Source organism: Labrus mixtus, chromosome 20 (assembly GCF_963584025.1).
Source record: "Labrus mixtus chromosome 20, fLabMix1.1, whole genome shotgun sequence".
Lineage (NCBI taxonomy): Eukaryota > Metazoa > Chordata > Actinopteri > Labriformes > Labridae > Labrus > Labrus mixtus.
Window position 1 is genome coordinate 3,580,162 of NC_083631.1, and position 26,988 is coordinate 3,607,149.

At 41.2% G+C, this 26,988-nt stretch overlaps 5 protein-coding genes across 6 annotated transcripts; 3 read left to right on the forward strand and 2 right to left on the reverse strand.

Moving 5' to 3' along the window:
- The first annotated feature begins 989 nt into the window (after positions 1-989).
- On the forward strand, positions 990-3,237 carry LOC132953873 (tetraspanin-10-like). The gene is made up of 3 exons (XM_061026225.1): positions 990-1,461; positions 1,603-2,192; positions 2,286-3,237. The coding sequence occupies exons 1-3, from the start codon at positions 1,372-1,374 to the stop codon at positions 2,590-2,592; spliced, it is 987 nt and encodes a 328-aa protein (XP_060882208.1). The 5' UTR covers positions 990-1,371; the 3' UTR covers positions 2,593-3,237.
- Positions 3,238-3,391: 154 nt separating this feature from the next.
- On the reverse strand, positions 3,392-6,142 carry LOC132953876 (retinal rod rhodopsin-sensitive cGMP 3',5'-cyclic phosphodiesterase subunit gamma-like). Its single transcript, XM_061026227.1, has 4 exons — positions 5,488-6,142; positions 4,071-4,227; positions 3,949-3,989; positions 3,392-3,843 (listed from the first exon to the last, which is right to left on the reverse strand). Exons 1-4 carry the CDS (start codon positions 5,612-5,614, stop codon positions 3,767-3,769), a joined length of 402 nt encoding a protein of 133 aa, XP_060882210.1. The 5' UTR covers positions 5,615-6,142; the 3' UTR covers positions 3,392-3,766.
- Positions 6,143-6,928: 786 nt separating this feature from the next.
- ccdc137 (coiled-coil domain containing 137) lies at positions 6,929-10,287 on the forward strand. Its single transcript, XM_061026226.1, has 6 exons — positions 6,929-7,114; positions 7,235-7,380; positions 7,460-7,685; positions 8,982-9,064; positions 9,483-9,562; positions 9,651-10,287. The coding sequence occupies exons 1-6, from the start codon at positions 7,044-7,046 to the stop codon at positions 9,846-9,848; spliced, it is 804 nt and encodes a 267-aa protein (XP_060882209.1). The 5' UTR covers positions 6,929-7,043; the 3' UTR covers positions 9,849-10,287.
- Positions 10,288-10,722: 435 nt separating this feature from the next.
- On the reverse strand, positions 10,723-18,924 carry LOC132953872 (G-protein coupled receptor family C group 5 member C-like). Of its 2 annotated transcripts, none has more exons than XM_061026224.1 (4): positions 18,606-18,924; positions 16,284-17,285; positions 13,662-13,762; positions 10,723-13,572 (listed from the first exon to the last, which is right to left on the reverse strand). In XM_061026224.1, the coding sequence occupies exons 2-4, from the start codon at positions 17,254-17,256 to the stop codon at positions 13,474-13,476; spliced, it is 1,173 nt and encodes a 390-aa protein (XP_060882207.1). In that variant the 5' UTR covers positions 17,257-17,285; positions 18,606-18,924; the 3' UTR covers positions 10,723-13,473. The 2 variants fall into 2 exon arrangements, with proteins under 2 accessions (XP_060882207.1, XP_060882206.1); XM_061026223.1 differs by having other exon boundaries at positions 18,524-18,924.
- Positions 18,925-22,538: 3,614 nt separating this feature from the next.
- btbd17b (BTB (POZ) domain containing 17b) lies at positions 22,539-26,416 on the forward strand. The gene is made up of 3 exons (XM_061065286.1): positions 22,539-22,765; positions 24,177-24,462; positions 24,764-26,416. The coding sequence occupies exons 1-3, from the start codon at positions 22,678-22,680 to the stop codon at positions 25,836-25,838; spliced, it is 1,449 nt and encodes a 482-aa protein (XP_060921269.1). The 5' UTR covers positions 22,539-22,677; the 3' UTR covers positions 25,839-26,416.
- Positions 26,417-26,988: the final 572 nt, after the last annotated feature.

A 26,988-nucleotide genomic window follows, 5' to 3' on the forward strand; every position in this document is an offset into this window, starting at 1 on the left:
CGAGCACAGATGCAGCACAGCCAGAGGAAAAAATGACAGCAGCACATGAGAGGAGCCAAAGAGTGGGATAGCCAGGCCTCTCTCTCTCTCTCTGTGTCTGTTACTTAACTCACATTTGTTCACTCACATGTTGCTTGTTATTGACTCCCTGCTCTTCATCACCTCATAATGGCTTTATCAGAGCAATTTAAATGGGACGGTTAAACTGAAATATATCTGCTCTTGTGTTTAAGCACTGATACCAAACAGAAGGAGCACCATGAGGATTCTCACTGACTCATATTACAGTCAGTGTTTATACGAGACAGAGGACTTAGAGGAAGCTGTCATCAGTTTTTATACTTTATCTACCGTCTAACAATTTTCCTACAAAAGTCTGGAACGAGAAATCATGATCAATAGAGTCAGAACTGACCGGAACAAAAGACCTACATGATCCATCAAGGTAAACATGTTGACTTGGACTGAACATACAGTACTGCAGAAGTACATACTGTGTGTGTGTGTGTGTGTGTGTGTGTGTGTGTGTGTGTGTGTGTGTGTGTGTGTGTGTGTGTGTGTGTGTGTGTGTGTGTGTGTGTGTGTGTGTACATGTCATGCTTGCACAATGATGTAACAAAATGTCAAAAAACATGCTGGGGCACCATTATATTTGTGGAAATGCAAAGGCGTAATGACGTCTGAATTCTGTTTCCACACTGTTGTGGGCACACAATGTAAGAATAATGTTAACATGCCGACTTCACCTCATAGCACTGCTATGCCTCAACACAGCCCCCCTGATAACGTGGCTTTTTCTCTGCTTTGCTGTTGATCGTCTTGATCTTAAAGATGTATCCTCACACCTAATGTGGTAACCTAAAACAAACTCAACAAGCTTAAATAAAAGCTGAAGGAACTCATTCATGAACTAAAAATGTGAACATGTGAACCGAATGAATCTTTTCTTTCACCCTTATGTTGTTTCATTATTTGATTCAGCTACAATCAGTCAGGCATCACATTCCTCTTTAACTATCCAATTTCTTTATTCGAGGGTATACAAATGGTTGCATACACTGACATTCAAGTGGTTTATTCGAGTTAACCTCACATCCAAACTTTCTTGTTCCAGACAGAGCCCCGCTCTGGTGTATCTGAGCCTCTCTTACATGCTCTGATAACCGTAATCTCCTCACTGTGACTCTCACATGATGAAGAAATCCCACGGCTCCCAGCAGCCACAGGCTAAACACTGCATTGTATCTCCACCTCAGCTCACATGCTCCTCTGTTCCCCCTGTAGTGAATGTTCCTCCTATGTTCCACTTTAATTTGTATCATTCTGAGCGGTTAAGAGCAAAGGGAGAATTGTCTCCCAGAAGTTGACGACATGAAACAATATTTGTGGATGAAGAGGATTTCTTTGCCATGGTCAAAAAAGGACACGACACTGGATGAATCCAGTCCTCTCATACCAAAGGTAAGGGGTAACATTTGACCTTCTGTTTTGTTGCTTTCAATCCTTGTTTAAAAATCGAGTACCGCTCTTTGTATTTAAAAGTTTGAAGTTGCATTAGTTCTAAAAGCTATGATTTGAAGTTGCATTCCTGTGTGTCCAAAGGCAGGCTCTGACATAGAGGATTCAGCAGATCTTTACCATTCCACCATAGACTGCTATGAAGCAGGGCCAAACTGTGGACAGGACCAGACCAGACCTGGTTTTGTCCGACCCCGCTATGGTTATACTTTCATCGACTATTTCCTAAAATATGCCCTGTTCCTATGCAATCTGCTGTTCACCGTTGTGGGCCTGATGGTTCTTGGTGTGGGGATGTGGGGCCTCGTCAGCAAAGAGTCATTTGCCCAGGAGAAGATCGGCAGTATTGGAAGCGATCCGATGCTGATCATTGTGGGAATGGGCCTTCTGCTGACTTTGCTCTGTCTGTCAGGCTGTGTTGGTGCCATACGAGAGAACTGCACCTTACTGAGGCTGTTCTCTGCCGCTGTGCTCGTGCTCATCACACTTCAAGTGCTGGCCACCATTGTGGCCTACAGTCTACAGGATCAGATTGGAGGCTATCTGCAGTCAGGGATGATAACAGCAATGGTGCGCTACCAGGATGATCTGGATCTGAGGTTCATCATGGACGAGATTCAGACAAATCTGCAGTGCTGTGGGGCGGACAACTATCGTGACTGGGAGATCAACTTGTAAGTGGAGGGTTACCTGGTTGTATCTAAAAAATACAGATGTTAGAATGTCTTGAAAAATAAACTCTGCCGCTTTTCTTTTTCTTTCCTCAGATATTACAACTGCTCAGCTCCAGGAGTTCTGGCCTGTGGCGTCCCTGCGACATGTTGCGTTGACCCTTTGGAGAACGGCACTGTGTGGAACTCTCAGTGTGGTGTAGGTGCCCAGATGCTGGATGAGTTTTCTGCCCAGAGTTTGATCTTCCTGGGCGGCTGTCTAGGGGGTATCTCTCGCTGGATCGAGCTGCACATGGGTCTGATAGGAACCATTGCAATCGCCTTACTGGGGATCCAAATTATGACTCTGTTTATCACCACCCGACTATTAGACAGCATCTACTGGCATAAACTTTACAGCTAACATGGGGTGATGACTATGTGTACTCGTATTTAATGAATGCACACTGATATTTACATCTCCATCTTGTTGGTTACCTGTGAGAAACATGCTATAATCATAAAAAATATTTACTTTTAGTAGGCTAATATTGAAAAAATTATATGTGCCATATTGTCTTGAGAAAACCGGCATCTTTGGGAAAATATATCGTACCTTTACATCTTAGCAAATGCGGTAACATAATATAACAAACAACATTCCCAAAAAGCTGCTTTGTATGTAAGCTAACCGTTTAACACTAAAACCTTGTTTTCTGCCCCCAATGAGCAAAGTAATAGTCCCTTGAATTGCAGAAAATGATTAAACCAGCATCATTTTACAAAAGATATTAGGCTAAATGCTAATCAGTGAGCTTTGTTAGCTTTCAAACTGAGTCTGGCCTTTTTAAAACATTGTGTTAAGTCTAGCTGACTGGTTGCTCGCTATCTTAATACTAAACCATAGCGAGCTAACTGGTTGCTTGCTAGCTAGCTTGCTAGCCTACAGCTTAAAATGTAGACATTTCCGAGAGCTGACTTTTGGCAAGTTAGCAGACGTATTGAAAAAGTCAAACTATTCCCCAAGTATTAGCAAAGTGTCTAGTGTTAGATGTACCATGAGTTCTAGGGAACAGACAAAGGTTTGATTGACTATGATTTACATTAAGAATAATCTGTTTTACACTACTCTTTTCTAAAAAAGGGAAAAATTAAGCTATTTGTTTGTGATCATGTAGTGTTTCAAACATACTAGCATGATTAAAAACACACCAAGTTTGAAGTTGTTTTTAAAAAAGTACAGGTTTTATTCAGTGATTGATTAAACATGACGCTTTCAATTTGTGCAAAATATACTTTCTCTTAAGAAAGATTCAGTAACCACTCCAACTTCAACCTCAGGCTTTGATGAAGGAACAATTTCACATCAGTGGGTTGTGGACACAGAAAAGGGCTCTCCTTGAGCGTTCTATATTTTTAAAAAATGATTCATAAAACGACTTAGGCAAAGCACAGCATCTGTATGGACATCTTTGGCCAGCTATATTGTTCTTTAGTTTGAGTTTTACTGATTTTTTAAAATCCAGTATTGATGATCCAGGTTGCTGATTGACTGCTCCGTCAGTTCCCCTACAGGAATAACTTCTCAGCTGAGACCATCAGATGATACCATACTGAGCTAGTTCATGTAACTCTAGATGGCTGTATGCTTCCCATGGGCAGATTACAGTGATGTCTGGACAGGAAAGGAGAAGTCATGAGTAACAAACAAGAACAGTAGTGTGATTTGTGTCCAATTTGTTCATCTGCAGTGTTCTAACTGTGGTACATCCTCTCTTACCTATGCCAAGCCCTTCCATTCCTGGGATGTCCTCTCCAAATCTGACGGGGGAAAAAAAGGAATTTATAGGTAGATTTTTTCTAAAAGACAAACTTCCTAGATTCAAACAAAGACATGCTTACCCAATGACACCCCTCTTGGGAGGTTTGCTCTTAAACTGGCGGTTGCTCCGCTGTTTGAACTTGGACGGGCCGGATGCTGGGCTGATGACTCTGAGGGGGGCTTTGCTGCCAGTTTTTACTTCAAGTTTGGCCACATCCAAATTCATTTTTTTTTTTGCTGCAATGGGACAGTCAATATGAAAACACTATGCTATTTTATGTAGATTCGCCAAATTTAAATGCATTTAATAAAGACAAACACACAGGTGTAGTGATGATAACAAAAAACAACATATTATCTGCAGAAAAAGACTTGTGTAGGGACAATTGAAGCTCTTCTAATCCCTCCATAATACCTTCATAGCACTCTCATAATCAGATTACTGAGAGGACATGCTGAATTGGCTTGAGCTCCCAACCTGACAGTACCTCATGAGACACTCAGACTGTCATCCACTGAAAAGACTTTTGCAACCTTTCAAAACTGCATAATAATTATTGTAAGGAAAATGTGCTAAAAATTACCAAGGTGTAATTAAATAACAATGACGTAGCCAGTGATTGCATTTTAAAGAAAGTGAATACAGACAGATTTTAGTGAATTTGTGTGAATAATTTAAGCAAATTTTAAATTGTGTTGTGTTACATTCAACCGCATGATAAATGTGTAAATTCAAAGATGTTCATCACTGAGATCGAGAAAGTTAAAGGGGGTAGTAATACTGCACTGTATTATTGTATTGACCTGTATTTCCAATTTTTGTTTGCATTACACTGGACTGTAGGTTTGCCCAATAAAGTATGGAGTGTGTCTCTTCTGAGTAACATGCAATGAAGGCCTTTTTAAACATTTTAGCCAGTATCATATACAATAATTCAATAACAGAATATTCACTCCAAGTTCTCATTCAATACTATTAAATTGAAATATCTACCATATTACTATAATGTGCTCTGATACTGATGTGAAATAATATATGGAACTCATATGGTGCATTGACATGTTCAACTTCTGAGGGCAGTGTGAGCACGATAAACTTTTTCTGTATTCCCTCGAATGCTCAAACTACATGTGCATAAACTGCAACTCTGTCAAGGCTCTTCAACCATTTGAATTGTGCACTGTGTGCTCTCTTTTAATGTCTACCCTTGCTATTTGCTGCTGTAACACTGTAAATTGCCCCGTTGTGGGATACATGAAGGTTTATCTTATCTTATCTAACCTGGTTTTTAAAATCTAAAATGAAAACAAAAACATCCCCTAAGCAAAGCACAACAAAAACCAACTACGTTTGCAGTAAAGATTATAGAAACATGCCAAAATACAATATGAAATTGCTTTGCAATGTTGCAAATATTTTACTACAAGTTATGAATACAATTAAAGCATTGAAATCAGCCTGCAGCTAAAATGCATCATCTAAGTTACTGCCTTAACTCACCTCCTTTGTTTCTGCGTTGTCAATGTCGGTCTTGTTGTAGAGATTTGTGACATGATGAGTTGTGTTTTTCAAAGCTCTCTTATACACCTGACACCCTGAGAAGATTATGACGCTTTCAATCATTAAACTCCTCAACCTTCATCACTTGTACTCACACGGTATATCACATATGGAATGGTAGACTCATTGGGGGAATGACTGACAGGCAGTTTTGGCCCTGTACTAAGAAGTGCAGATGCATGAGAGGTGGACACAATTGCAATTTATTTGGAACAACAAAGACATCTGCCAGGCTGTGCATCAACAATAATTTGCTTATGTACAGAAGCATTTATCCCCTTGGGTTTTATGCAGAATATGTTCCATGATCCTCAGTATCTCTCCACCAACTGTGTTATAATTCCATGTCTGCAGCCAAGAAAATAGCATGATCAAAGCATTTACCTTCCATCAGCAGTCTCTACAATTGGGTTATATTATGTCTCACTGGTAATCCCGATCTTAATCCCACACAAACACCCCCCATACAAATAAACAAATAATGAATCTGATTGTTTACTTCAGCTTCTCTCCATCTTCTTGTTCATTCGAACACATAAGATATGTTTGCACACAAACTCTACTACCTTTGAATGCATTTCAGTTAAGAACAATCTTGTCATATCGGAGCAATTAGGCCTTAGGCTACTATGTTGCACAGAGCTGACAGCAGGATAGTGTTGGTGCATTAACGGAAATAAGTCACATAAAGCTAATTTATTCCTTTAACTGAAAAATACAAATACAACAATACTACTTTGTAAAATCTTAAACACTTTAAGTGTGCATGTTTAAATGAACTGCACTTTTATTACACTTTAAGCAAAATACCATCAAAATGAGTTGAAACATTTCTAACTCTGTAGTTTTGGTTTGTCAAATAGACTTTAAATAATGTTTGACACCGTCGCCATCTCGTGGTTTCAGATAGAAACACCACTGCTCGTATTAGTCAATTAAAGTGACGTTTCCAGCAAAGATCGTCGGTTTTAACAGCCTATGACTCTGGGATTTTTATCTCCACCTGATAAAATGTCTGTATTATTGTAAAAAGACGATTGCGTATATTGGTTTTTGGCATTGTACCATTCAACTTCTTCTTTTTATTGAAAGAAAAAAAATCATTTGGTAAAACTACAGCAGAAGCGGTGCAGGACAACAGCAAGCCAACAAAAGCCGTCACGTTGCAACCTAGGCTACTTTGTGTGGTCTAGCTCAGAATTTGTTAAATGGAATATAACACGTGTGGGTTTTCCATTTTCTTTCACAGCTTTTGACCAGGCTCTGTCTTATCTTAAGGAGTTTTGAGCTATGGTTTTGAGGGTTAGGACTCATGAGTGCGGAGACTGACCCGGTACCCGGAAAAAGCTATAAGTGAGAGCTCGCTTCTTCCGCCTTCTCTTCCTATCCATTAAGGTTGAAGTTCGTAGGTGAAAGGGTACACACGCTGCATCCCATGTGTTATTGTTTTTGTTAAGATAACTTGATATGTGTTGAAGTGAACTGTAGTAACATGGGAAAGAATAAGAAGAACAAAACTGACGAGTCGGGGACAAAAGCAGTCAAAGCCGGACAACATGCAGGGTAACGCAAGGATGCAACTGTTAGCCAGCTGACTAGCTACATTAGCTAGCTGTATATGATATTCAAATTCGTGTGTTTATTAAAATGATTACACCTTTTTTCCACTTCTCTTAACTTCAGTGATAAGAAGCTCAAACGAAATGGAAAACCCAACACAGCCAAAGAAGAAGACCATTTCAAAGACATCCCGTTTAAGCTTCGAGAGATAATGAAGAGCAAGGAGAGAATGAAAGCGGGGCCGAAGAGGAGCAAAATGTTCAAACCCGGTGAGTAGTGCACACAGTGTAATAGTGCTTTTGTTGGCAGTCATGTCATTAACAGGAACTTGTCTTGTTTATTTATTAGCCATTCACTCTAAAGGTAAAGCAGGGGATTCCCAGGGTGGAGACATACCTGTCCCACACTTCAAGAGGGGAAAGAGGGAAAGTGAGAAAGCTTACTTAAGGCGCATGGAGAGTGAGACAAAACATGTCCTCTTCCTCACCAATAACCAAGTGGACAGAAAGCCCGAGCTGGAGGCAGACCAACAAGAGAGGCCAGCAGACAATGGAAAGTCTGACAAAAAGAAGGAGTGAGTACTCTTCTTATCAGCAAAGCAGCTTTTCTTGTCCCCCCCCCCCCCCCCCCCCCCACCGATGTTATGTGTTTTTGCTGATATGGGAAGACGAAGAAGTGTGAGGCCAACTGAGTCAGATAAACCCCTCTCGACTACTGAGGACCCTCCTTTGGGTTCAATGCTTAGAAAGAAATGTCCCATTTGTTGGTTTGTGACTGCTGTTTCTAATGTTTGACACAAGGTTTTTCTTCTGGCACATTACGGCTGCTCGATTTATAGCAATTCCTTATCACAGTTATCTTTATTGATATTGAGATCCCGATTATTAAACATGATTACTCTTTGATTTAACAACATCTGCATCACAGGCGTCCCATGTACGGAGGCTATAGTCCTCAAAGCAGACGGCCAGGGTTCAAATCTCACCTCTGGCTCCTTTCCCCACAGGTCATTACTTAATTTTGTATAGTATATTTTTTACATACTCTATTAATCCCGTAGGGATATTCTACACTCTGTTATTGAAAAACATGCTTCTCACACAGGCTCGAAATACACACATGCACAAACAGGACCTGTGGACATGCATTAGTGGAGAGATGTCAGAGGGGGGCAGCTACACACTGCCACGCAGGGTGCGTCTGAGCTGTTGGGGGGGGTGGGGTTTAGTACCTTGCTCAAGGACACCTGAGGAGTACTCAGGAAGTTACCTGACACCTCTCCAGCTACCAGAACAACTTTTGTGCTCAATTTGAACTGGCAACCCTCTGGTTCCCAACACAAGTCTCTACAGACTGAGCATGTGCCGCCCCCAAAAGACAAGTGCTGCCCGGGAATCAAACCCAGGTCGTAAGAATGGAAATCTTGCATGATACCACCACACCAGTGGGGCCTCTCTCCCCAATGTCTGACTCTATCCACTGTCATCTATCTAAAATAAAGGCTTAAAAACCTTTAAAAGAACTGATAGATATGTATTTATACACCAAAAAGTTATGTTAAAAATCGAGCCCAACATGTGGCACAGTAATCTCGAGTATCTTCTCGATTGATTGACCATCCCTACAGCACAGGATATGAAAACAATATCTGTTCTGAGTTCATGTACTGAGCTAAGTAATCATCTATAATTACAGTCTAGACAGAAACAAAATGTGTGCATTGGTTTATATTATACACATGGAGTGACAACCCCAACATGTAAATAAATAATGATGCCTGAACAGTAAATAGACGACAGTTAAACTCAGAAAGCTAGCTTCTGGATGAAACGTATAATATCATTTGGTCTAACTTCACTCTCTTGCACAGGTATGACAAAATGAAAATACAGAGGCTACAGCAGAAGAAGCTGGACAGAAGAGTGGCCATCATGGAAAAGGAGATGTTTATCGGTAAATAAAGCATTTTCTTATGATCACTGTAATCGATATAAAGGAGCGTTTGTAAGTCAGTTACGGCATGTGGCAGCCTAATTTAAGGTGGATTTAAAAAGGATATATTCTGAGTGGGCATTTCATAAGAACCTGACAGCCAACAGAACTGTCTTCCTTAACTCCAAGGGTTTTAAACTGTATTTCAGGCAAAGAATTCAGCTGACCTTTTGAGCTAAAGAGCTGTGATTTACCCACGAGTGTTACCTGCACAGAACCAAAAGGCTGGAGAGTTAAAATAAGTTACTAGTCGGTGAAGAAAGCTGAGCATGTAGTTGCTGGAGTGCCAGCTGTGTTCCTTAATGCATGGATAAAACAGAGCAAAGAACAACATACAAAACGTGGTTTTATACTGATATGTTTGATTTGTGTTTTGCAGATGATGTTCCTTTTGGGGAAGTTTCAATGGCCCCACCAACTCTGAGCGCCAAACCCAGGAAGGCTCCAGTCAGACCTCAGGTAATGCTGCTCTGCATCTCTTTATGTCTGTGACGCTCATGGTCGAATATGATGTTAACTTTCAGCTCTTGTCTCCATCATCCAACAGGCATCAAAGGGGCTGCTTCTCAACTCCCTCTTAGGCCAGAATCCAACCTCCACAGCCAAGCCCTCCATGGCCCGTCAGAGAATCATGGAGGAGGAGAGGCAGCGAGCCGTGGAGGCCTACCGTCATCTCAAGAAACAGAAACAGCTGCAGCACGAGGCCAGGACTGCCGGTCTTAAAAAGCTCAAGAATCCTCAATGATGTTTTAATATCAGAGTCACCGAGCTTCAGTCAGCCGTGAAGTAAAAAAGAAACTGAGAAGGACCTTCAGATAAATACCAGCTGACTGACTGGTTGTTTAAGAAACTCTAGAGCTGGAGTGTCTCAATGTAAAACAGCTTACTTCAGCAAAGGAGCAAACATTTGCATCCACAGGCCACAGTGTGGGAGCTGAGCAGTTGTCAAGAAATAGTTTGCTGTGGTTCCACTAGATGGCAGTCCTCCTGCAGAAAGCTGGTTTCAAAGTGTTTGCAGGCGGAACATTTGGGACTTTTAAAAAAGTAAAAATGTCATTTTGGTGGCACCTGTCGTCATACTAAATGTGTGAATGTATGACTGCAGCCTTTTTACCATATTCCCAGCTGTGGGGATAAAATGAGCATAACCTGTAACTGAAATATAAAGAATACATTCAAGTGAACTATCTCACCAAGGAGTCTTTTTGGAAGCTTTTCTGTTGAGCTTTGTTTGAATGATTACTGGCTTCAAAGATAGGTTTAAACAGCAGCTGATGAGGAGACGATCAGAACAGCAGGTCCATTATTAGCTGTCATTACGGTTTTTGCCTTCTACAAGATCTTCAGATGTTTTTCTTTTCTCAGTTGTGCTAACCAAAGTCAAGGCTGGACTTTTGACGATGGTTATTGGAGAACATTTAAACAACTATGATATAACTTGTAATGTTGTTTGTCTCTGTTGCTCCATGTGAGCATGAGCCCTGGGAGAAATAAATAACACCAGCCCTTTTTGAAATGCGGAGCACTTATAAGAGCCTGGCACAGCTAATTACTTTTGTAATCCTTAAAAGGTTTACCGCCATGAACGTGGCCTTTGTGTAAATACTGGCTCCTGGGACAAACTGTACAAATGCAGAGAGGTTCTGTTTTGTTTGACAGCTGCCTCTTTCTTAGCGTAATAGATCTAAAAGCAAAAAAATATATATTGATAACATCATTCATATGCTATAATCCGTAAATACTGAATCTCTGTCATCGTGTGTGTGTGTGTGTGTGTTTTTTCAGCTGTGTTTGTCCACAGAAGGTTGTCACAGTGACAATGAAATGCGTTAAGTGGGGACAGCTGCTTGTGATTGGTAGTGCTGACTCCCATGAGCGGAGCTGAACCACCACTGGTCATGTAACCACCTGTGTCCATGTGCACAAGACAGCTCTTCATATCACCAGGGGCTTTAAAGGTGCTGCCTGGCAGAGAGAGATTTGAACAGAGCTCTAGTCATTGATCAGGAATGAATGTCTTCTACAATGTAAACAAAGATGCTGCCAAGGTTTCATGTATTTAGAATGTCTCCTAAAAGGAGGGGGCGGGGTCACCTTATCCAGCTCCTCTGGGACAGCCTAAAGTTTTGACCATTAATCCAGAGCTTATCATATCAGTAATAAGGCAGTTGCTACCAAGTAGGAAGGGAATTGTTGTTGTTGGAAATCCTCAGAAAACATCATCTTGTGTCCGAAAGCCTCATTTTGTTTAAATTTGGATACATTTGTCCTTTTGTGTTCACTTGCAGGTTGTTTTTCGCAGCACTTTGCATCTGTTTTGTATCCAACAACAACAACAAAAGGGGAAAACAAAGGGTGTAGCCAAGAGGAGTAAAATCCTGACAATCTACACACATGATCTGTTGTATATTTCTAATCTGTGTGACTTCCAGTTTGTGAGCTACTTTTCTTTCCTGGCTGCTGACAGCAGAGGATGGTGGGAGTGATCGAGAGAGAGCCTACTCAGCCTGCTGCTAGGCAGCCTCCACTCACTCGGAAGCTCTGAAAATCTGTGTGTGTGTGCGACATCATTTGTTAATAATTGTTCCTGCTCTTGTAGAGGAAAGGAAGAACTCAAAGCAGTTGTTCACGCTAATTTGCTTAAACCTGCACTAATATTTCGAATACATGGTATTTTATTTTGAAAAACAAGCAATTTATAACTGTGTTAATATTTAAACTGCATTCAGGAATCATCTCTGTGCCTCCTTTTTAAAGTATTATGCCTTCTTCGCAGAGTAAGCCCATACACAGCAGTATGATAAGCTTTTATAGACGATCAAACAAGCATATGTAAATAACTGTGCAGCATAAAGTTCATGGTAATACCTGTGACACTTCCTCTTGCATCGCCCCATTATCTGCCTGACCTGCAAGTCTGCGACAACCCAAAGATCCATCAGATACACCAGGTTTTTTAGGAACCTTTACAGGTTTAATAAGTTAGAATTTGACAACTTTACATGATATTACATTTCTATAAGTCCAAGACACTACAAAGATGTATGGCTCTCAGAGTACGTCTTCATTACATGAGTGTGTTTAACTGCAAACAGATTACAAAATCAGCAGAAAAAAAACAATCACAGAGAACACAAAAACTAACCTGTAACAGTCAGATGTATAAACCTTTATCCGTGCCTAATCCTTGTCTATTGTGTCTCCAGCATCAACATACAGAAGGTTTAGTTCCAAAAAGTGAAGACATTTTTTCAGGGCCCGACCTATAAAACATTTTTTGAGCAGATACCGATATCGATATTAGGAAGAGAAAAAAATCAGCCGATATCTTTCTTTGATTTATGTTCGATGTTTAGATATAGATACCCACATTTATTGCATTTCTCCCTCAAATGCAGTTATCAAAACTTGTGGAAAAGATATATAATGAAGACAAGATGGTCACTCAACTGGAAAGTTACTGCACATGTACGTGCATCACCGCTCGACAAGCTTGTTGTAATCCATACAGCACACACTGCTGGTGATAGAGAACTGCTAGTTTATTACAATGAAACTCAAACGAAATGCTATTTGACTAGTAAATAAATCTAGTAACAGCTGCGATAAAATTAACCGATAGTCACTTGATACGCTAAAATCGGCCGATATTATCAACTGGCCGATTAATCAGTCGGGCTCTAATTACTTTACCATGAAGACCCATACATGTAGTGTTTTCTCCTGACATTTCGTCTTCTCCCATTGAGCAACTTGTGAAAAAGCTGGATTAACATTCAGTAGGAGGTAAGGGGTGTGCTCAGAGAGGTTAGAAATGAAATAGAGGAACTGAGGCACTACATTTCAAAATAAAATATTGAAGGCTGTACATATTTCGGTTGTCAGGACAACAGAAATGTAAACGCAGATATGATACTAGTGAAAATGAAACTATTAATAGCTGTTTTTGATACCACTTCAACAAAAGTAGAAATCCTAGGCACTCCATTTTGGGTAATTTCTTGTTTTTAATGACCAAAAAGTGCAAACATACTCCTGCACGCCTTCTATATTGCACAATGAAACATTGACAACATGATTGTGCAATTTAGACAGCGCTGTCTGTCTCTCTGTTGCTAACAGCAGCTTTTGTTTAAAAAAATGTCTGTAGATCTGTAGTTATTTTAAAGCTCCAGTACTCTATGATACAGCAGATTGTTAAACTAACGGACTTTGTAATGTTTGAAACATGTGGTAGGGAAAATCTTAACATGTATACAAACAGAGAATCTAGTTAGTGTGGGTGCAACAAAGCCCTAAGTGGAGCTTAATCTCATGGCTTTAAGTGTTGGTAGCTCTCTTTGAGACCTACTGCCTGCATGTGACAGTCCTTAAGAAGGTAGGGACACGTGTGAACGAGGCAGGGAGCCCACGCACCCCGGATTCAAAGACGGGGTTCTGGCTCGGGGGAGCATCGCTTCTTGGTTTATCTGTAGAAACACACACAAAGAAGTGATTGTTGCAGATGTGTTGGAAGAGATGTTTAATATGGTTAAATATGCTGTGAACACTTACTCACCCTTAAGCCCTTAGCCATTAGTGCTATTTCAGTGGGCTGGTACACACAACTTCGCATCTGGCCGTTATAAGAACCGTACGGAGACTCCGGCCTTATGGATACTGGTTGAAGGAAAGGCAGATTGAAAAATGGGAAAAGTTGGATGTAATTTGTTACACTAGACTTTACACTAAAAAGCAGCACAGAGAAAACACATTTAATGCATCTCATGTTGTTTGAATGGTAAGAGGACTTGAGCTTGTAAAGTGCTTTTCTAGTCTTCTGACTACTCAAAGTGCTTTTAACACTGCAGGTCACACCTGATGGCAGAGGCTGCTGTGTGAAGTGTCCATCAGTATTAGCTAATCGACTCAATCATACACCGCTGACGCATCTGCGGGAGCGATTTTTGGTTAAGTGTCTTGCCCAAGGTCACATCAGACTTGTGGCTTCGGGAGCTGGGGATGGAACCCCCGACCTTTCAGTTTGAGAGACGACCACTGATCCACAGCCGCCCCAAAAGAATACCTAGACATCAGTCCATTATGCAACTCAAACTTAAACAATATTGACACTTGTTTTAAAACCATGGCAACGCAAGTGAAAGTCCAAGACACCAAATACTAGTTAATTTCTGGTTTATAGTTTCAAAGGAAATGCAGGCAAGCCGAATTACCGAATTTCCCCCTGGGATTAATAAAGTATTTCTGATTCTGATTCTGATTTTGAAACTCCTGCACACTGTCTATATTGCACAGATGTTTCAATACCAAAATGTAGCCAACGTATTTGTGGAATCTAAAGAGTGCTCTCTCTCTTTTTCACTTCCTGCAGCTTTTGTGCAAAGGGTTTTAGCCTTTTTTCAAAGCTTTAGTTTTTTTCAGTGTCAATCATTAAGGGAACAGAGATTGTATTTAAAATACGTGGCATCGGTATCAAGGTATCAAACATTTGGACAATCTAAGTGTGTTGATTGTTGCTTGTGTGAGGCTATCTGCCTCCTAACTTTGGCAAAGAACACAACTTTCAAAAAGTATGTCAGACTTTTTTTTCAAAAAATAAAAGGGGTTAATGGATTCTGAATGGCACATTATTATTTTTATCCCATTAGTACATTCCCATGGGTTCTGCAGATGTGGTCAACATTACATTTAGCAGCTATTAAGTTGTCTGCTTGTTTTTTACAGACAGGAACATCCCACAGACAAAGTTTGCATGGCGGACGTCAAGTAATTAAATATGTTGAGCTATGATTGGTCAGTGCCCAATTAATAGTATTCATACACAAGTCCCTCCCATCATCTCTGACGCCTTAATTAGCTAGATACTGTTTCAGTTGACGTTCGATTACGCTACCCTTCACAGAAATTAAGCAGTTTGGCAAAGAATAGGTTCAATTCGTCCAATTATTTGTGATGCTGATATCTTTGTGAATATTTGCTTTTCATATCTGGAGTATTCTGTGTTCTATCCTCTGACACATTTCCTGCTGCTTCTTTGTTATTGCACCTGACAGAATTCAACAACCCTCCAATTGAATCGTCAAAAACCAGTAATTATCGTGTTTCACTGCTTCACTGTTTTCAGTTTGTGAGGGGATACAAACAAAGATGATTATAACCTACTGACTAATCATTACAGGAAACATTTAACCTGCTTGTAAGTTGTTATTCTAATGGATTTCATGGGTATTGGTGAGAAGCTCTGTGCTCAGGAAGACTAAACAATTTGCAGATTACCATTTCATATGAAAAAACAAGCTGCTTTTTGGCCGGTTTGTCAAAAATAGAAATAGTAATCCGCCAAACATTTCTCAATCTTTCCTTTTTTTCCTGTGCAGATTAAAGGAACCTCCCACTAGCTACTTTGTGAGCCTCGTTGTTTTATGTAGATCAGTTGTGCTTGTTTCATAATACTGTTCCAAAAGAAAATTGTTGTTCTTTTTCACATGTGAAAAATGTAAGGAGAAGCCGCCCTGAAAACTTGCCGATTAGTGTATGCACGTCACAGCGGGAGACTTTCGCTGTTGGCGGGAAGGGCGTCTATGGAGGCAGGGCATGAGGTCAAAAAGGATGACGCAGGAATAGTGGACAAAGAAATGGAGTTTGATGCTATAATAAGTTTCGGCCCTTATAACAATAATTGGACTTATTCACAGTATCAAAGAATGAGTGGTAAAGACCATACTTGCAGGTAGAAAAGTGTGTGAAGCTGCTTAACTACATACATGACGATCACACTGGTCACTCGCGGCTCGACTGATGAAACTGCATCACCCCACCTGCCTGCTGTGAAGTATTTCCTGCAGGATTTATACATTAGCTGTCCCCGACTTCTCACAGAAATGTTACGAGGATGTCCATTCCAGGTAAGGTCAGAGTGGAAAATGTAGCCTTTTGCATTTACACATACCGGAAATTTTGGAACATTTTCAGCAGTTTTGCATGTGTGTTAAAGCACCATAAAGCCATTTTTACATATGAACTCCTGAAAACTTCTAGAAAATTCAGGCAGGCTAGCCCTGAAACCTTCCTGAGTAAGTTTTCATACATACTCACCCAAAAGTTTCTGGAAATTTTCAGGAGTTTTTGTGCATGTGTGAAAACACCATATATTAATGCAAGACAATAATGTGTAGGCTACCTGTAGGCTCATCCATAGAGAAGGCTTTATTTTCTATGTACATGTTCTGCGGGCGTGTCTCCGGCTCCTTCAGGATGTTGTCATACACCAGGCTCCTGGTGGGATAAACATGATCTCCGTCATCCAGCGGCTCCTGGTCTGGGTCCTCCTTGGTCAGTAAGCTTATTTCTGGGATGCAGTAGAAGAAGAGGAACACCCAGGCATTTGAAACCAAAGCTATAGCCAGAGTGGGATCATCCCAGCTCGGAGTTCCGACCACTTGGTTACCATGGAGGTACATGACAATCCAAGTCACCCAGATGGCCAAGGTGAAGAGCCCCGTCACCAGAATGAAAGCTCCGTCTCGCCGCCACTGCTTCTGCTTGTGTGTCACCGTGGGCACAGACATCACTACTGCAGCGACCAGCAGCACCATGACGTAGATCAGCGCCATCACAAAGTCCAGGTTATCAAAGCTGCAAGAGAGGTCAGGGGCGGCTTCATCTCCGGGTGAGCTCCTGACCACAGTGGTGATGAGCCACTCAGTGTTGATGATCACCTCCACCATCCACAGACCAAGCGCACCCAGGCAGAACATCCAGCATCTGGGACCCCGGCCGCGCTGCAGCAGGGCCAGCCACAACGCGTGCATCATCAGGCAGGACAGACAGCCTGAGAACAGCACTCCAAAGAGGAACCTCCGAGCAGCACAGCTGGTGGAGTACCGACCCACGATGAAGGCAAAAGTGAGTCCAAAGAGTCCCAGAGTAAAGACCAGAATGCCCGCCTGCAGGGCCACCATAGCCTTTCTCTTCTTGTCCGTCACGAATGGTAAGCAGGCCATGAGGACAATGAAGAGAACGAAGGAGGTGATGACACCAGCAGTGGCTACGGCCTCCACCACGACCCCCCACACTGTAGTGAGGTCACACAGGTTGTAAAATATGGAGCTGATACTGGAACCACAGCCTTTGGGAGGGCTGGTCGATCCCATGGCTTCAATGCAGGTCTGAATTTGAAATCCTTTAAAAAAAAAAAAAGAAATACTCAGATTATTAAAATATATATGCAAATCTGTTGCAAAACTACAGCATTACATACATTGGATTAGCTGGAGGCTACTGCAAGGGCTAATGACTTTGCATGCACTTTGAAACGAATCATGTAACACCCTATTGTGTTGTGTGGAAGCATTAAAAAATATATCATTCACATACTGTACATATCACTTGGAGTCTAACTGTCTTATGCTGTTGCTAGTTGAAATAAATCCATTAAAGCCTCTGAAGAATCCTACAAATTGTCCTGTCTGTCTTTAATTACAACGTGATGTCGTGATGTAATCACAGCTCAGTCTAGCCTTGCTACAGCTTCTAATTTGCAGAGGCCTCATTATAAAACTCAACAGGAGACTTTACACTGCTTCAGACAAGTGAAGGCCCCCATCAGATATCTTGTTTTAGTGCTGTTATTGTAATTGATTATCCCATTACATCTGGAAAGTCTCTGATTGTGGATTTGAGCAAACTGCTAATGTTATGTCCTATGCAGAATCCTGAATATTAAACAGGCAGTACGGGATCACCTGGCCAGAGAAAGACATACAAGACAGCCTAAAAACTAAAGAAGAACTGAAGGAAGCCTTGTATAAGATGTGATTACTGAAGGAGACTTTAAGACAGTCTGCCCAAAAGAGTTCAAGATGCGCCAAGTGCAAACAAAGGTCACACTAAATACTACATGTTTGCCTGCAGAAGCAATTTGATCTGTTTTGTGTACATATTTTCTCATGCTTAATAGAGAGACTGAGAAATAAATATGATTAAAACGTTGCTGAAACAACAAAGATAGTGGTGGTCTAAAACCTGTGCACAAAACTGTAAATTATCTGCATCTCTGCTCATATTAGGCTACAGCTTGATATTTAAAGGAAAGGTTACTTTGAATAGGCTATTACTTTGATTCCAGTAATTTCACATAGTGGCATTACAAAGTTTTCCTGCATAGGTTAATACAAATACCAAATCCTCCCCAAAGAATACAAGGATTCATTTTTCTAAAACTGCAAAACAGGCGTTCATTTTTTTCATGGAAAAGTTAGAATTTTGTCGAATATTTTAGTATTATCTTAATTATCAATTTGATTTTAGAAAGACATATTGTTGAAACTATTAAAATAGCACAACTTTAAACAAACAGGCAAAACAATGAAAGCATTATAGTGGTATTAGAGTAATACGGCTCCATCAGGGACTTCTTACCTGGACTGGTGACCACTCCAACAGGTGAGAATTTACTCCCGGTGAGGATAATCCACCCCAGAAAGACAGGAGAAAAGCTTACCCGATATATTTTCACTCGAGTAGGCTTTTATCGACTTTTGAAGCTTGGTTCGATCTATTTCTGAGCGGGTTTTTTTTTTTTTTTTTTTTTTTAATCCAGCCTGTTTTTCCGGGTACGATCATGGACAGTCCTCCACCTGCCCACTCGTTTACTGCTGCTACTGAACCATGCTATAAAGGTCTCACTGGCAGAAGCTTCATAATGGCTTTCCTGTCATGCACAGTTGTTGTGATGATCTTGTGTGTGTGTGTGTGTGTGTGTGTGTGTGTGTGTGTGTGTGTGTGTGTGTGTGTGTGTGTGTGTGTGTGTGTAACTTTCTCTAAGGACCCAGCTCAAACCGCTCGGTGTCTTTATCCAGCCTCTCCACAGCTTTGCATATTCTGCGAGATTAGCAGCCAGCCTGCTTATTTGTTTCAGGCAGCTTACACCCAAACAAAGGACCCACTCACCTCTCGAGTGAGACATGTTCACTTGTGTTTGCAGGCCGTTGGACATGGTCTGGCCTGTTTGACATACAGAGACTTTGATTCCAAGCACATTGGTGATTAATAATTAACAGTTTTAGTTATTGGATCAACTGTTTGATTTGACTTAAAAAGGTGATGAATGATGTCTTACTTTTTGTGCTGACCTGTTTTTAATAATATAGGAGGAAAGGGTACACATGTAGCAATGCATTTTAAAGAAAATCCTCTTTCATTTCTGCCATTCATTCCTCCCAATTTATATGCAATTATTTGCACATAAAGAACAATCCTCTGATTTGGTTTTTATACTTTGGGTCTATTTCCTCTCTACAGAGCAGACATCACCAGAGGGGAAACTAAACTGTGCCTCCAGTTTGCAGAGCCACCTGGTGGAAAATGTTATTACAGGAGAGATGGAGTCGTGTGTTGTATAATCAAATCACACACAAAACAAAACAGGGCCTGTTATTGATCTGTTGTCACCATGCCATTTAACAACCATTTGATTAAAAGCAATATTGATTAAATCCATTGATTTTGAGCTTCTAAACTGTCATTAGTAACACTGAACAATGTGTTTTTTCCAATAAGCCCACACATCTGGAATTTGCTAAAACACTGTGAAAATGATGATATTGTACAGCGCCTATAAACAGTTAGATAAAATGTCATTGGTTGTTTTTTGCAGATTAGAGTGCTAAAAAACTCTGATGTACTTTAGTTTTCTGTCAGATTAGAACATATTGTAACTGAAATAGAGCAGAATTAAATCTCCAGAAGCAAACAGTCCTCACATTTGGTTTTATCACCTGATTTAGGAGTAGAAAAAACTGTTTGCAACACATTATTCAAATTGCCAGATTATTGGGGTTAAATAATCTGATCTGTCTCTCACCTTCAGAAAGAGAGAGCTGCAGCTAAGGCTCGAGACATTTCACAGAGTCCTCGACATCCTCGGTTTGGTGAGTTTGAGCTTCTGCCCTAAAGCAGGACATACACATTACCAAAAGCCAAGTCCAATAGGTTGAATAATTATTTTATAGATCAGGCCATCAAGCTTCTGAACTCTAATGATGACCCTGATGACTGATGATGTGTTTGGATTCTGGTTTTATGGACGCTTTTAAATATTCTCAGTTTCCTGCTGTTACCTGATAAACTGTTGTATTTATGTATTTCATGTTGTTCACGGTGTATGTTGTGTCTATTGTCTGAGTTTATGTACCTGTGTTTTCCGTTTATTGTCTTCAACTGGCTGCAAACCAAACTTCCCCTCGGGCACAATAAAGTTTAAAGTTGAATTTTAACAGAGGTATTTTTAGAGATACTGTATGAAGCAGTCCCCTTTGATCTGTCTCTCTCTTTCTGTCCGTCTGTTTGTCTAGAGTGGTTGAAAAGTTCCCAAAATGTTCTCATCATCTTGCTTCCTCATTTTGTTGATTTTAAGCAGTGTTATTTTAAAACGACAGATTTAAAAAATTGGAAATATTTGTTTGAAGATTATTTTACTTGATTTACTCCTTTTTTTCTTTCCAGAAATTCATCAGATATTTGATGCATTCAACATGTAAAACGCATATTTATATCAAAAGCCGACCAGATTCAAAGTGCATGCACCGGAGTAAGGTCATCCAGGACACCTTGCCGAAGCTAACTCTGGCATCCCGCCTGCACTAAACGCACTGTTTATGCTGCGGGATGGGCCCCCCCTGTGGTGCATCGATCCCTCAATGGATCTCATCCCGAGGGGTGCTCTCACGAACCCAGCAGCTCATCAATCCATCCCTTTGCATAGCAGATTCTTAATAGGGACCGATCTCAAAGGAGAAAACAATGTCACCTCCATGAAGGGCATTCTCCTTTTTGGAGGGGGGGCTATGGATACATTCTGCTTAGTATGTAGCGGAACAACAGATTTCAAAAGCTACAAACAGATGTAGGCCCAATACTGCATGTATGACATATTTTATCATGCAATTCCCATTATTTGCATCTATACAGGTTTATTGCATACACATCCATAAATCCCGTTTGTGTGCATCTCCTAAAGTCACAGAAATAGAAGATGCTACCATATACAGTAGGATCCGATGCCCTGACTGTGTTGTCTGGTCCAGTTTGTTGCAGCCGCCGTCATTAGGGCACCTCAGCAGCACCACTCTCCTCAGGGAACCTGTCAGGTTATTCATAGCAAGTTGCTCAAGTTGGGGTCTCAGCGCGTCTCTGCTCCTGCATTGTTACTGCAGCCTGGCAGGCCTGAGGCTCCAGCACAACCCAAATCTAAAATAATGTCTGTCCTTGTTTGTGTCTCTGTAGAGGCAGATGCTATTTTGAACACTTTTATCACATTGCAGCGTTTCAGTATAAATATCTCGATTGGACTAATGGCCTTGTTAGATGCATATATATATTTTTTTTAAATCAATCCGTACTGAGTTTATCTTTTTTAGAAAATTTAACAAAGATCTCCATATTGACTGACCCATCTCTGACTGACAGATCGATGCTATAGGCTCATATAAATGGCATTGTCAAAGTCTGTTTCAGCCCCAAGCATTATGTATGAGTATTTCATTGCTGCCGTTTTACATTGAATCAAATTTCTGCAGTACCACAGTTAATGCAGAGTGTATGCTTCCATTATGCCATGGGGCTGTTGAGCTCAATTTGAGTAGTTACAGCATTTTATATTGATTTCAACAGCATGATGCTTATTATGGCAGATCATTAGATCCATATGCAGCCTGAATGTTTTTCATACACACACTCGAACACAAACAAATAGTTGGATTTATACTTAATCATGCACAGAGATATTTAAAAAAAAAAGTGTATTTTGATCAGCTGGCTTAAACTTAATTAATTTTGATGCCAGCAATGTGACTTAACAAAATCCTGATTGGCAGCTGATTTTGATCAACGGAGCTACCCTTAAATTAAGGAGCAGATCAGGCACCATAGAAATTATCCTCCCATTAGTGCGATTAATGTGCCATCAGAGAGATAATTGCTCTCAGTTGAAAAAACTGTTCCACAAAATGAATAAAAATTTGATTGACTGCCGTTGGTCACACATACAAGAACCTCAATTACTCTCAGTCTGAATAGCAACCTACTGTAATTAATTGACTAATTAGATATAAACAAAATTTAGCAGTGCAGATATTTGCAGCTTTCTGAGTTCCATCAAAATATGAAATTGTGTTATTATTGATTGTTAATAGTGCCTAACTCGCCCCGGACTCTTAAACTTTAAAAAAAAAAAAAAGAAACAAAAACCATTAAGCTGAGTCCTCTGTTGGCCCTGTGCCACTGATCAATACCATGTAACATCCAAAAGGGAGAAATTCAAAATCAAAGCTGTCGCTATAGCAACGCCCCTGCCAGATTCCACCAATCAATGGAGCCCGTGGGGTTGCGAGATGCGCCAGGGAAAGGCCAGCGTCCTACATAAAGAGTGCGGGACAGGGAGCCGGGCGGCACACACAAGGGGGGCAACGTACCTTTTCAGCTCGCACGCGGCAAAGGCACACAGAAGCCAGAGGAAGAGTCAGGAGAAGAGTGGCACAGAGTGAGGAAGAGAGGCAGGAAAGAACTCAGAAGAAATGGTACGCTCTTTGGAACAAGGGATCCCTGCCTGGGTCTTTATGGGCACCCTGGTCCTCTTGATCAACTCTGTGACAGTCAGAGGAGGTAAGTTCACGCGTGTCTTCAGCACTTTGAATTGTTTGCTTTTAAAGACTTTTTTCACTTTTGCATGATTTTCTTTTAAAACCATACATTGTAGAAGAAGCTGTGTTGTTTTATTTCACTCCAGCCCTCAGAGGGAATTTTTGGAGGATAGTAGGGCACAGCATGAATGTGTGGCTCGTGCTCAGCCTCAGGGCAGAGGATGTGTATCATTTATCTATTCTACTCATCCTGTGCTCATCATGCTGGATGCAGGGAGAGACAGGCAGGTCCATTTGCTGCCTGGCTTTGTGCCGGCTCAGTGATACAGTACAGAAGAAGCACAGAGGGAAAGCTTTTCTTACTCTTGAAAGAAGATCTGACTATACCTGATTTGAAGGCGAAGCTATTGAAGGCCACATTCCTCTGCTGTCAGATTAATATTTTTATTAGTGAGCACAGACTCATCTGATCTTATATTTAGGGACTGTGTATAAACTGTTTTATTTTATGTTTTCAGCTCTTCTAAGCTGGTGTTAAAGAGACTGAAACATTCTCTATTCATAAGTTTATTTTGGTGTACTTTCATTTAAATCGCTCTGATTCTTTTTTTCTGACAGGATTTGGAAACATAGATAAATTATGTAACAGATACAACTGTTTCTCCAGTGATTATGAATTTGGTGACTTTCCAATTGGCTACACTGGTGCCAGAATCATCTGTCAAGATGCAAACCCCCCCATTCACACACACCACTATGCTGAGCTGGCTCAGGGTCTTGGCTCACTAATTGGAAAAAGGTTACTTTGAAGAGAGGGCTTCTTCGTTGTGGCTAAGATATGAAGCCTGTGAAGCTTTCCAGGGAGCCAGGAGTGCTCCCCCAGTGTCTCATTAAACCCCCAGTAACAGGCCAACAAGGCTGCTGACGGCTGTGGTGGAGCAGAATGGAAACAGTAACTTGTCACGCTGAGTCTTTCATGTGTGCTCCTCCAGTATGTGCCACTTGTACTTGCGCACGAGGGAGTGCATCGAAGCAGCCATCTGCATTTTGCGCTGCAAACTCAGGATCCTTTTTTGAGAACATGTTACGGGAGGTTTTTCTGAGTCAGCCACCTGTTCTGTTCTTCTCTTTCTCGAATAATTGAAACCAGAAAAAATTGAAGGATGTGCAAGTCAGATTTTTCCTTGACACAATTCTATCGGTTGTGGTTAAGTCAAAGAGTCTCTTTTCAAGTTCTTTTCCTGTGTCAAATCTGTGCACATGAATCCTGCTAGAAAGTAGAGTCAAGTTGATGAAAATGATGGTGATGAAAGTAGAAAATAAAAATGAATGTAGTTGCAGCTCCAAGGCAAATTTCTTCTGCACTGAAAAAGCTCTGATTGTGTTTGCGGTAAGTGCTTCTACTCCATCTTCTCGCTCTATTTTCTCCACAGCTGCCCTGAAGCAGGAGGCCGGGCTGGACAATGGGGCCACAGTGCTGAATCACTCCATGAGTTTGGTGCAGCGCATGGAGAACCTGCTGGCCATGGGGAACAGCAGTGATGTCACTCTCCGGGTGCAGACCATCAACACTGATGAAGTGAAGGTGATCCAGGCCCACAGCCTGGTTCTCACACTGCAGAGTGACGTGTTTGAGGAACTGCTGCTCACTCGCAATAACAGTCATATTGTGCTGAGGGAGACGGTCGACTGTGCAGCCGTCTTTGACAAGTTTGTCAGGTGAGGGTGACTGAGTGCACACATCAGGCTCAATAAAGTTGAACAAAACCCTGGAGCTAGTTGTAGATGCAACTGTATTTTCCACTTGTGTCACCTATAGATCTTCTCCAACAATTTGCCTCCATCCTTTGCAGAAATGAGAAGCTCCAGCTTTTTGAAGTATTCTAAAATTACATCTGCTGTTTTAGGATCACAGCTGAAAAACGGACGGTGTGGGTTTATTCCGTGACTCACATGTGAGAAGAGAACACATGTTTCAAATATAGCATGCTTTACTAAAGCAACCTTTTTCTTCCTGCAGGTATCTGTACTGCGGGGATATCTCAGTGCGGCTGGATCAGGCTATTTCTCTGCACAAGCTGGCCAGCAAGTACCGCGTGTGGAGTTTGCAACAGGGTCTAACCCAATACATGACCCAACATCTTTCAAGTGATTCCCCCACCGGCCATGTGATTGGCTGGTACAACTATGCTCAACAAATTGGGGACGTGACCCTGCAAGACAGCTGCCTGCAGTACCTGTCCTGGAACCTGTCATCCGTGCTCCAGAGCGGGGAATGGAGCTCCATCAGTGAAGACCTGCTCCTCTCTCTACTCCAGCGCTCTGACCTCATTCTGCAAAGTGAGCTGGAGCTCTATGAGGCCCTGGAGGCCTGGATTAACCAAAACCAGCCCATCAGTAAGACAGTAGAAACCGCCCTAAGAGCTGTTCGATACGGTATGATCCCCCCTCAACACCTGTTCCGTCTTCAGAAGCAATCTGCCCTCATGCAAAAGCACTACGAGTATATTAGAGATCTTCTCTATCTAGCTTTCCAGTTTCACTCCGCCTCACCCATCCAACTGGCCAAATACTTTGACGTCAACTGCAGTATTTTCACTCCCCGTAACTACCTCTCCTCCTCCTGGGGTTCCCCTTGGGTCATCAATAGCCCAACCCGTGACGACCGCAGCTTCAGCTTCCAGACCCAGCTCGGCCCCAGCGGCCACGACTCGAGCAAGAGGATAACCTGGAACGCCCTGTTCTCCCCTCGCTGGCTCCCACTCAGTGCCAGGTCAACTTATACTGAGCTGGGTGCCATGCAACCTACACGCACCGATGGAGGTCGACCTCGCATCATTGTGACCCCAGCCACGTCTAGTCCAGACTTTGCCGGTGTGAGTTTCCAGAAGACGGTGATTGTGATGGCACGACAGCAAGGCAAGGTTGTGGTTCGCCATGTTTACAACTTCCACCAGAGCACAGAGGAGGCTGGCGATTTCCTGCTGGATGCCGACCTGCAGCGCCGTGCATCAGAGTACCTGATTGACAGCTCCCTCTATCTGCACATTATAATAAAACCTCTTTACCATAGCCTCCTTGTTGCCAGGAAGTGATGGCAGGATTCCGGCGTGTCCTTACCATCGGTTATCCACTATTCTACTCGCACAATCACACACACACATATTCCAAAGTAAGCTCATATCACAGCACATGTTTATGCACCAGGTCTGCGGCACCTCCATTGTTGAATAGTTTGTGTATTTTACTGTCTTCAAACTATTCAGCAAGGAGGTGATTAGTTCAATAAAGGACTCACAATTCAACGGTTCAGCAGTGATAATCTCTATAACGATGGTGGGTTTTTCAGTATTTCTGGTTTACGAAAAAAAAACAAATAAACTTCAATGTACTGTATTTTTTTCAGGTATTTCATGCCCAGTAGTTTGTTCCTTGAATATGTAAATGTCTATCATGGTTAATGTGGTTTGCATAGTTAATGTAGAGCTCTTTTTTTTAGTCAAATGTAGGCCTAATTGTTCTCAATATTATTAATTTCAGAATTCACCAGTCAACTATAGATTTTAGTAGCTATATTTTTAGTTCATGACACTTATAGGCTTTATTCCATAAAACATGTGTTTTTTCTTTACAAACCAAGATGTGTACAATAAAGGTCAATCCCTTCAATGTTCCTTTGTAGTGGACCTTCAAGACAGTTATTGCTGCAGTAGTCATTTGGTAATACATTTTTTTTTGTCTTTACACAAGCATTTTGCTCTTAAAGACACTTATTAGGCTTATGTGATTTTTATCCTGAAAAACACAAGAATAACAATAAAAGACAATACTGTAACAGTCTTCCTTTGGTAGCCTTTGTTTGATTTACGAAATACGCGTGAAACAGTCAAAATCATCAGTTTTAAATGTTTTATTACATAAATTGTTGGCCCCCGTCTGTGGAATCAACTGCCTCCCTCCATCAGACAAATCAACTCGTTAAATCCATTCAAATCAAAACTCAAAACTCACCTCTTTTCCTTGGCATTTAAAACAAGTTGAAACAGACCCCAAATATTGAGCTTAGATATGTATCTGTATGTATGCATGTGCAGGTATGAGTGTATGTGTTTGTGATATGTATGTATGCTACATGTATATATGTATGTGCATATATATATATTTGTGTGTGTGTATTATGTGTATGTACGTGTATAAGTGTTTATATATGTATGTATGTGCATATGTATAGACTAATTTTTTTTT